The sequence below is a fragment of the Rhinoderma darwinii genome, chromosome 2, assembly GCF_050947455.1.
Source record: "Rhinoderma darwinii isolate aRhiDar2 chromosome 2, aRhiDar2.hap1, whole genome shotgun sequence".
Classification (NCBI taxonomy): Eukaryota; Metazoa; Chordata; class Amphibia; order Anura; family Rhinodermatidae; genus Rhinoderma; species Rhinoderma darwinii.
Window position 1 is genome coordinate 183,489,874 of NC_134688.1, and position 11,773 is coordinate 183,501,646.

The following is an 11,773-nucleotide window of genomic DNA, read 5'->3' on the forward strand; positions in this document are numbered from 1 at the left end:
TGGTAATGTTAGGGTAATTTTTCCAAATATAGAAGTTGTCGAAGGATCCACAGGTTTCACCGGCTGGGAGACCATAAGCACACACAGGGTGGTGTACAGTAGAGTCTGAGATTTCCATCTCTCGTTGTTTATTTATAGTTCAGTGTTTACTAAGAAATCAATGACATAAGTGGCCAGTGTAAAAGGGCCCTTCGCTTATTGGGCAAACGAGCGTTCCCAATAATTGCCCTGTCTAAGCAGGGCAACGATCAGCTGTTCCATCGTTTTAAATGCCGAAAATGTTATCGGCCGCAACACATCTTCCTGTGTAAACAGGGAGATGTGTTGCTGACATGATAGAAATGTATGGGGACGAATGTTCGTAGTAACGAGCACTCGCCCCCATACTGGCTCCTTCTTAAAAGGAGCAAATGAGCGCTGGACAATGAACGGTTTTGTTGGTTGATCTGCACTCATGTCGGGCCATGTAAGAGGACCTTAACAGGACTAATGGCAAAACACAATAGAAACACGTTTAGTTACAAATTACCTAGTCAGCATCTTATGTTTGCGGAGCTAACTTTGGACATCTATTCAGAAATTCCTGAAATGCAGATAGCTTTATGATTCACCGCCCTCTACCCACATTCAATTGTGCAAGATGTTCTAAAGCAGTTTGTAACAGTATGTATGTGACTAAATGGAATATTTTACATTCACACTGAACTGTTACATTGCTAAATATTAGCAAATGAGTTCCACAGTAAGAGATATGATTAAATGTTATGTTACTAGTAATCCATCTCTAAACATTATGGTTGTTTTCTCAGTGGAGAACGATATATATGGCTGTGTTCACAGTAGACTCCTTTAAGCTTGGCTGCTAAAAATGCTTCTGGTTCATTACATTTCTATATTGAGATTATATGCAACACTGTAATCTAACACTTGTGTAGAAGACTATCTAATGTTTTACTCTTAGCTGTCTAATGTAATTTTAAAAAAAAGTTGGATCACAGGATTCCGTTTAATGCTGGCTAATGTCCGAATATATTTTGGGACTTAATATGCAATAGGCACAATTAAAGTGGTATTCTGGTTTCAGAAAATAAATGTAATTCTTTCTGTAATAAAAAGGTATACAATTTTCCAATACACTTTCTGCATTAATTCCTAATGGTTTTCAAGATCTCTACGTTCAGTTCCAGAAGTAAAATCTATCCTGGTCATGTGATGGACAGATTAGTCTCCGTGTTATCAGAGCTCTGTATTGTAGTGAACCATATAATGATTACACTAGTACATGATCAGGACAAAGTTCCTATTGTTATATAGAGAAAGTAGAAAAGACTATATGCAATCATCTTTTTTTTTTTTCTCAATAAACATAGTGAACATTAGAACCTTCACTGGTTAACCCCTATATCTATATAGACACAGTATGTACCTTCAAGAAGACGACCTCATGAGTTTCACCAGCATTATCAAAATGCTAGATAATGTTTCCTCTCCTTTATCCATATAATAATTCTCTAATGTACAGCATATTTATCCCCTTCTATTTAACTCCTTTGTACATAACTTGGATGTCTAGCTCCAACTGTATCACTTCAATGATAACAACTATACCATAAGGGGATATTAAATTAGTGCCTCATGAAGTTACTGCTACCCACCACTCAATTTTCAGTTTTTCCCTCCTCCCCCCCCCCCCCTCTCATGAAGATCACATTATTATCTCAGACCCATTAGAAGTGAAATTGGAAGATACATACATTTGGCCTCAATGACCTTCCACGCTATATAAGTGTAAATCGGACATCCTCGGCAAGTCACGGCAGACACCTCTCTCCCCATCTAAGACAGGATAGAGATTGCGTGCAAAACAGTAAAACCCCATCATTCACACAAGCATATATTACATTATAATCTAATATATTCTGTGTGTATTATTGTGTTCACAAGGTGAAATGAAATTTCAGTCTAAGCTTATATGGTATAAGAATCTACCTTTCACTGGTCATATTATAGAATACTGTACAGAAAACTCAATGTTTATACTACACTTAAAGCATAACGCCACCAAAAACATATAAATTGAGGTTTGCTTGGAGGGTGGTGTGATTGATAGTATGCTAGTTAAGAAATCTGGGCTGCTTTATGCAAGGTTCTTGCCATGACGGTCTGATTTAGCTGCGCTTGTCTGTGAAGGTAAATCACAAAGTACTTAAAGCGCAAAACACTGTTGGATTATGCAATATTTCTGCTTGCTTTTCATGCCTCTCCTAGTTGTTTATCCTGGGAAAACTGTAGAATATGACTGCCCCCCTAGTATGTAAACCAAGGCTAAAAGCTTTATGAGCAAGTTGCTGTTTGTGGTTTGTATAGTGAGGGTCTGGGAAACAAAGTGACATGACCTAGGGATTAAGAAAGGGAGTGTAAGAGGTGGATGGTAATCCATTATTTTATAGGGAGAGCAATGTAGGGATAGGAATACAGCATTCCAATTTTATAAAAGTCAAAGCCACAGATGAAACCCACATAACCTATTGATTGATTGAAAAACATATACTTTCTCAGTAGAAACCTTGTAGCACGAACGATTACTTTAGAAATGGTAAGTAATAGTAGAAAGAAGGAACACATTGGAATATCCTTGGATCAACCTTTTATTAATCGCTACATTTATTGTGCTTTTATTTTTTTTCCCCCAATGCATTCTTAGTAAAGATATTTGTACAAAGTATGGATTGACCTTAATGTTTTGAGAGCATAACATCTATGGTGAGATTTGTTTTTTTTGTTAGTTTTTTTTTCAATGGTGAATTATTTTCTTATGGTGAAATACACAGTATGTACCTACAGTGAATTGGAGAAACAAATATGCATTAAGTTTTATTAGGAAAGGATTTTTTAGATACAAGAAAAAGAAAAAGCTCTTTCATAATAAGTGTAGATATGAAACTGGAGAATCCCTTTTAGTCTTTTTAAAGTTGAGGTAGAAAGTCCCTAAAAGTTGATACTGTATATGATCTGGGCATGCAATCCAGCATGTCTTTCCTATGGCTTTAATACAGAGACTTATGAACTATTAGATCTGATCCATATCCTTTTATAGCCAAGGTTCTTGCCCCTCTCAAGATGTTAAAGATCTTTGGTTATCACTTAGAAAATAGTATTGATTTTTAGTGGGTCAGGTCTTTAACCAGAAATATTAAAATAAAATAACAAAAAAAAGTAGATTTCCCATTCTGTCACCTTGCACTTTACCTTGCTTGGTGTGCTTGTGTAAATGAAAGTATTGTCCTACTCAAGTTGGTATTTTAACAACCATCAAACTAAAATGCAAGTGTCCACGGGGCGCCCCATTAGGTCTAATCTAATATAAATTGTAAAGAGGGAGTTAGGGGTGCATTAAATGCACTCCCCTATTGATGTTGGGCAGATTAGGCACATATCTAATAAAATCTACCAAGATGTACTGTATATACTGTGGCTACATCTATCTCAGCGAAGATGGCAAACCGGGAGTGGAAATATAAGTATCGTGAAAAAAATAGCTGTATACAGAAGCGCAGCCAATACCAGACGTGGAGTTCACTATTTTTATATGGACATCATGTTTCGAAATTGGATTCATGTCTCCCTCAAACTAGTTTGAAAGGCATTTTCCAAAAAGCTTGCATGACAAAGACAAAATGTTTACAATATCCTCCTACTCCCCTCTATATTGCTCTGTCAGCAGTATTGAGGCCTCAAACTGTGAATTTCCTTTAAAATATATAATCTGGCGCTTTCATTAAATTAAGATTTTTATAGTAGGTCCCTTTTTTAATGCTAATGTGGACATGAATATAGGGAAGTTATATTTTTTTTTTCATGAGAAAATTACTTTTTGTTAAAGGAAACCTGTCGCTAAATATGCATGTTGTGACTAGAGCTTGCTACAATTGTAGAATATTGCTCTTCGTTAAAAAGTCTGCTACTCATCTTGAATAACGAGTGACAATCTCCAAGAACACATAGCGGAAAACGGAATCTACTGTCCTTTGGAGGAAGGGAAAACACAATAGGCCATAATGGCAAACTCTAGGTACTTTTGGGTGTAGGAATTACTGCTAAAAGTTGTTGAAATGAGACGTCCCAATTTATAAAGCAAGACAATAACTGTGCAGATATTGTAATGTCCGTGCCTGCGGGCTGTCGGCTCCAACCTCCCCCTGACAGCCGCAGCCACGAGTCTGCAAGCGCTGGCCCCAGCCTCCTCCTCAGACTCCAGCGCTTGCGTCCACTCACCTCTGCCGGGTCCCGTAGGGTGCGTGCGCACACTCGTGCCCGCTCTTAAAGGGGCAGCGCGCACCAGACCTCATGGATGAACTCTGACCCGTGAGTACCCTGGATTATAAGAGGGGTTCAGCCCCCTAGTTCTATGCCTGAGCGTTGTTGTGTTCCCTATAGTTTGTCTATGCAAATGGTCCCCTAGTGTTTCCTGCTCCCAGTGTTTCCTGTTCCTGTAACCTGTATACTGATCTAGTGCCGTGCTTAGCTGTAGTCGTGCTGTCCTGGATACCACGCCTGTCCTGCTTCTCCACACCTAACGTCTACCTGTTGCCTAGTTCCTTCCAAGCTACTGTCCGTGCTGCCACAGGTACCCTATATAACTATAGATTCTGACCTGCGCCCTCTTGGCCAGCTGCCCTACCGCCAAGGCGGTACGGCCCAGTGGGTCCACAGACCCTTCGTGACAGATATAATGTCCCAAAAAAGGGAAAATATATAAATAATGGCAAGCAAGTTTATTTCATCTTTTTTCCTGCAATGCACTGGATAGTATATTAATAGAAATACAAACTGTCAACTCAAAATTCGAGTTGTGTGTAAATGTGCTCATTGTGATCATCCAAAGTTCACTAACCCATAAACAAGATATGTTCTCATTATTCAACATTACCTATGAATTTTCATGAATTCAGCTGTGTGCTCTTTTGATAAGCAATCAGGAGTGTGGTTCATCAAGTACTTTTAACAATGCTGAATCAGAACTGGCACAGCTTTAAGTGAGAAAGTAAAAGAGCAAGCTGCAATGCCTCGATTGGGCTGGTTATCCTCCAGTGCCTTTTTGTCAGTGTCACTTATTTTTTTGGTTTTCTGCTGCCAGTGTATGTCTTAATTGCCGTCTCCACATTCTTGACTGGGCTCGCTCATTTTAAATATTTATATTGTCAAAGTAAGACTAAATGAAATGTCCCTACCCTCATTTTGCATTCAAAACGAATTTTAAGAAGTCAATTGATGCTCAGTTTTTTCGTTTTTGCTCTTCTACATTAAACTTTTATGAGGCATAACCACTATCTTGTAAGACCATGCCAATCGTACTTATTTGTCTTCCCACGTGGGTGTAAGCGTTACCTAAACTTTGCTTGCTGTAAAAAACTGATACATTTTCAGCCTGTAGAGTAAATCTGCAATGATACTTAGCAAAGGAAAAAAGTAGATGTATAAAAAATAAATAAATATATATATATAGTAAATATCTCATACACACACATATATCCTTCTATACAAAATATACAGTATGTGTGGTTTTAGTGTGTATGTATAGTCCCTCAAATACTTCCAATGTATGTCCTTAACTAGTATAGGCACTTAACAAGTATGTGGATGGAATGATTGTCCGCATACTTATAGATATTGTGTATGTGTTTATAGACAGAATTATGTGTGTATTATACAAAAATAGCATGAAACCTCTTCGGAAAATATATATTTCAAGGATAGTGACTTTACAATTTCCCAGCATAGTATCTGCAAAGATTGTAGACCTTTTTGTGTTTGCATACATGTCTCCACCATACAGAGACATGTACAACATTGTCTTGGGCTTCTCATGAGACTTTGCTAAATAATAAACTGTATTGTAGATAGGAAAGAGGATCTTGTCAAGCTGATGTAAGAAAGAAGCTTGTTTTCACTGGGGAAAAGCATATGAATAACACGGTCATTCAATTAAGGAATTTTTCAAAACTGAAGAAAGCACTTCTGTTGTGGCATGCTGTCCAATAAATAAATTGTGACAGATTGCTTATTAAATGACCTGTAAAATGTGCAGTATTGTTTGAGTACTCTCACTCTAGCAAGTTGCATTAATATTATAGTTTACCTGTTTACGTGTATGAAAGTAGTTACAGCAGTGTAGTGGTCTTCATGGTGAAATCCCCACCTCACTATGACCCTTAATTTTATAGCTTCCCTATTTCTCCTATGTAGGAAATGTTACAATGGCCCCTATTTGAGCACCATCAGCGGTTCATTTCAGTCTAGTTAATAGGGAGTCCAAGATAAATAATATCCACAGACATGGTAGCTAAAATAGTTTTAAATAACTTTAATATAAAATACATTTTCAGGAAGGTGACATGCAAGTGCCAACCCATTCATGAGCCTTATGCCTGTTTCATGCTGGTCACAGTGTGTGACTACAATGACCATTCTCCAGATGGGAAAACAGTTGGTACCAGCCTTCCTGAGACAACCCAAATCCCTTACAGGTGGATCTTTCCCATTGAAAATGCTAGCAAACTGACAAGAATTCATAGCAATGATCAGGAATTTGGTTGGAGGTCTGGCTCTTAAACCATTCTTTGGACATTGGAGTACTACCTTCCGAGGGACATACAGTATAATTTACTTGAGACACTTTCTCATCTACCATAAGGGTCCATGTTTGTGAGTGTCAATGACATAGCAAAACACAATGAGCAAAAATGTCACCCATGACCATGGAATTTGTCTTTTCTGTCAAGGGCATTAACTGCCCTTTCAAAAGGCCCATGATGGCCACAAACACAACCCCCCTTTCAAGATAGATTATTTAGAATGGTAAGAAAGTCTATGAAAACATAAAAAATTGGTTTTAAATGCATTCAACCCACCAGCTGTCAAATATCTGAAGAATATGCTAAAGAAAGATACACTTTAAAGTTTTGTACAAGTAACACTTGCCAATATAGGAATGATCCCTTGCAGTGATTTAATAATGTAGTTGATCCAACACTCGACCCAAAAACCTTAGCTGTACAAGGAAATTCACCATTAAAAACTTCCTCTGTCTGTATGACCAATGGAGACTCCAGCATGCAAATTAGTGGAATTTATTTTGTTTTCAAATATTCATCTTCTGTAGCTCTTCTTGTCCAATAAAACATTCCTTTACCACTGTACGATATTTTGGTTCCGACTCTCTCTAAGTAAATGAAAACAAAGTTGCATATTTTGGCTCTAGGTCTTACATCTGCTATAAAATTCCTCCAGGCCAAATTCCCTCTTCGCAATATTGTAATTTGGTCTAAATCTTGGCTCTTACTGCACAAATATAAAAAATAGGAACATCATTCCGCTATTTTCACTGGGCTGTAAAATTCCCTAGATCAGTGCTTCTCAAACTGAGGCGGGCCATACTAGTGAAGTGTCCCCCCTCCCAGTAGTTAGTGAGGCACAGCTGGGTAGTAGTTTTGACAGAAGTAATGATATGCTTCAAAGTCCTTTCTCTAACTGCACCAATCTCTGGTTTAGCAACAGAATGGACTCCATTTGTTCTTATCTTAATGTTCTGTGTTCAGGAGACGAATTTTAATGTAAGTTGAGGTCATTTTTAAAAACTTTGGAATAGACTATAACCACTAGTGAGGCTGTGGAATCGCCATATTCTGTCTAGTGAGGCCCTGGTAGGAAAAGATTGAGATGGAGTCTACTAGAAAGATTAGATCAGTTCTGTAACCCCTTAACCCGAAAGTTTTATATGTAGTAGCCTATCCGATTCCATCCAGCACTGTTGGTCGTTTAGAATACGCCAGTCTTAGTAAATTAGGAGCGTCTTACTCCAGCGATCTTTATATTAAGAGGCTCAGGAGGATCAGGCTGACCCATGCTAGGCCAATGCCTCTCATAGCAGTGGTCCATATAAGCACGAACTGTTAAAATGATGGCCTCATCATTTTGTCAGTTGATTAACAAATAGAACAATGGTAAACAATACGGACTAGGTTCCGATCTTCTCCAGTAAAGGTGCTTTGCTCACCTGGACGGCCCAGGTCACCACCAGGGGATTCCGGACCTTCCCAACAAGCACATGATTGTATATGCATTGTGTACTTTCAGTCCAATAATTTAAAATAATTTTAGCAGTACATCAACTTTCAAGAATGGTTAAAGTCATTGAAAAGGGTCTTTGTTGCGTATCACTACAGAGATTCTTTGCTTGCATGTTTTTGTTTTGTTCATTATTATGCAAACTAGTTTTCTTTTGAGAATTGTCTCATTTAAATCAATTACTGCTCAATAAATCTAGGACACAAGGGAAATCGTAAGATCTACCAAGATGAAATGTTTCAACAAAACGGTTTCCAGCTGCAATAATGAAAGACTTGCATCATACTTCTCTGAAATAGATACTATTCACCTGCTTACAATGGGATCTACTGCACACTTTATTTTTATTTTTTTAAACACTCCTATGTGTTATTGAACTGCAAACAATGTGCGGTTCAATTTTTGTTACAAATGGGAATATAGGCCAAGCTCGGGAGGGGGGTGCTACAAGTTCAGGGATTTGAGTACATTTTAGCAGCCCTCTTTCTGAAGATTGTTTTCCACCGAAAGTTGGGTTGCAGCGTCTGGTCTGAGCCAACCGTAGAAAACCCAAAACTGCCCAAAATCTTGTTCTATAAAGATTGTCGGTTCCTTTGATACAATACATAGTGCGTTTTAATCTATGAATCAACCATCTTATCAACAAAAGCAATTATTATTATGAACCTTGCCAATGGTCTGAGCCAAGGCATATAGTTGTACTCATGATCTTGTCAAATTATATCTGTTATTACTACAAATGGATTCCTGGCTCTATAAATTTCTTTGTGCTAGGCATATACAGTAACTGTTAGATGCCCATCACGTTCTTCAAATATTTTTTAGAAATATTTAGCAAAAATTCATAAAATGTATGATACATTAAGAACTGTATAGATGTTCCAAAGAACCTGGATAGGCATATATTTAAACCATATGACCTATGAAACACATCTTTCTGACTTTTACTATATTTTATGTAAAAGACATAGATTTTCGGAAATATTGTACGAATGTATTCTTTAAAAGTGCTGACACGTTTTAAGAAGTCGCCACGTAAGGTCCTACCTTCTTATAGTCTGTGTTTTTACTTGTGATGTGGTCATAATGAATGGAATTTCTAAAAAGCTTAGAAATCTCATGTACATTCTTCTCTTTGTAAATGTCATATTTATGACTTTAATGTAAATATGAATCTTACATGTAGGCCAGTACTTTTGGGTTAGTCACAAAAGGTGAGCAAAGGATGAGGATTTTGTTTCATTTCATTAACTTCTTATCCAAAAGCTGCATCATGGCCTTTTGGGAATTTTAAATTGGTTGCCTCACTACAGACAACTTTCACTATGATTGTGATCACAAAGGGTCAAACTTCCGATACCCCAATAGTGGCTGAAAGGGAAATGTATTATTACAGATTTTATTATATGGAGAGTTTGAGTTCACCTGAGCCAGAGCCGGTGCTTGTCTACCGCTCTTCACACTGGCTCATAGAGGGGGTCCTGAATGGGGGAATCCCCTTTGTGACATTGATTTCCCCGTTTTTAATATACTGTATGTTCTATACATTAAATTCATTCAAAGGAATTGAAATTGAATAACCACCAGATGAAATTGTCACAAATAGCGATTGATGGGTGTTAATTGAATATATACATGCTGCCAATGAACAAGATGCCTGGTACTAAATGTAAATAGTGTCGCTGTGTTATAACTGTGTTCTGGCTGATTTTGGAGGCTGCTACAATCTAGCAGGTTTTAGCATCATATCTTGCAGTGGAAAACTTCAGATTAGCATTCAATTGGATTAAATAGAAGAATTGTTAATTATATACTGTATGGGAAAATGGTAATATAATTTACAGCAGAAAGTAGTCACCAAGTGTATCATAACATTATTTGCTTAGACTTGCATTACTCCGTATAATACACACCTCGGCCACTGCAGAAGCTTTTTAATTTTTTTTTATAGATAGTGATGGGGGCTTCCTGACCATCATTGACTAATGATATGAAACTTTCAATACCTTTAAAAAAAACAAAAAAACCTTCTGCTGCATCTGTGGTTTGTTTGTTGTTGCTGTGCAATATTTAAGTCCGAGAACTGTATGAGACCCACTTCAGCTTGTAATTTGATTTGGCCTATAATATAGTTTGTGTTGGTTATTTTATTTTGGGGTGGGGGTGCGGTTTCCCCAAAAATGGCTGCCTCTTCAGGACAATTCTCTCATTCTAACATACTATAATACTCTTATTCTTTTTTAGGTTGGGGTTCCCCATGATGATCGTTTCTACCACAATTGGAATGAGTTATCTGTTGGTGTCACATGTTGTATTGAAGTGGAATTCTTAACCAACAAGAAGACGTGACTACCATGTCAACCGTTTTACTAATTCAATGAAGCCATGGTTGTGTTTAAAGGACATGTGGAATTTAATTTCAACTATGTACAGGAAAAAAAGTAAATATTTTGGGTCCTTTACATTAGGCTATAAACTTTGAGATAAGCAACATGAGTGTCGTGTTAGCATTAATAAATAGATGCACTAAGGCAAACATATCATGTAGTATGTACTTTATTTGGCCACTTTTAATTATAAAGAGTTGTAAAAGCTTTGTGAAATTAATTCAGTGAATTTCAGTATTTTTCAACATTAAGTCATTACTGCTCAGTTGTATGTTCTTAGTACGGTTTTCTCCAATTATATAAATTTGGAGGTTAAACCGGTGATTGCAGTAGGAAACACAATGTTGAAAGAGCTACATTCTGTTGCACCTAATTTAATCAATTTTTGGTTACTGAATTAATACAAATTTTGTAATTGTTACTGATAAGCACTGTAACATGTTTTGGTGAAGTTTATAACATTGGTGCTTTCAATGTTTTTTTGTATTCACGTGTACTGTGATCATCAAAAATGGATACGTTTGAGCAAAAGAAAATACCTAGACTGAAGAAAATAAACCTGAATTTGGACCCAAAACGGTTGTGTTTGTGTTTGTATATCACTCTGCTAAAAAATAATAATTTCCAACTGGTAATGCTTTATCAACACATTTGAATATGATTATTTGCAGAAATGGTAATCGTTCTGCATTACATGTACCTTTTTAGTGGTGTTCAAAAACTCCTACTTTTTATTGCTACTAATGTATAATTTAACCATGTTAGAAGTTTACATAGGCTGGGATTTATGAGCTGGGACATCCACCTCTGACCAGAATGAAGCTGTTCCATTGACTTAGAATCGGAACTCTACAACTCTTATGAGAGGATTCCACTTGTGAAAGCTGCTGAGGTAAATGGCATTTTGTTTTGGGTAATTTATGAATCTCTAATCAAAGCCAGGGTGTCCAGCTGTTTACCAAGCATCAGCAGCAAGCATACAAGGGCAGATGTTGGGGGCCACTGGGCTTAGCGGGTTGGCATGGCTCTGAGTAAACATGCACTTTGCTCATCAAGCGAAGAATGTCACAGCACAAAGTTTGAAGTAAAGATGCTCCAGAATTGTTCACTTCTGTCAGTTTTAGTAAATACTTGTATTCCCCACGACATCACAGGTCCTCTTTTATTTTTAACCGGTTCCCAACCGCTAGCTATGTATTTACGTCCGGCGGTCAGAGTCCTTAAAGCCCACACCATAAACTATTTTCGCCGCTGGTTTT

At 37.3% G+C, this 11,773-nt stretch overlaps 1 protein-coding gene across 1 annotated transcript in view; it reads left to right on the forward strand.

Annotated features, from left to right (window-relative positions):
* The window catches only part of OCA2 (OCA2 melanosomal transmembrane protein), a 188,814-nt gene extending 177,735 nt beyond the window's left edge, over positions 1-11,079 (forward strand). The window contains exon 23 of the mRNA XM_075850311.1: positions 10,372-11,079. Within this exon, the coding sequence (XP_075706426.1) occupies positions 10,372-10,459 (88 nt within the window). The 3' untranslated portion in view covers positions 10,460-11,079. The remainder of the gene's footprint in view (positions 1-10,371) is intronic.
* Positions 11,080-11,773: the final 694 nt, after the last annotated feature.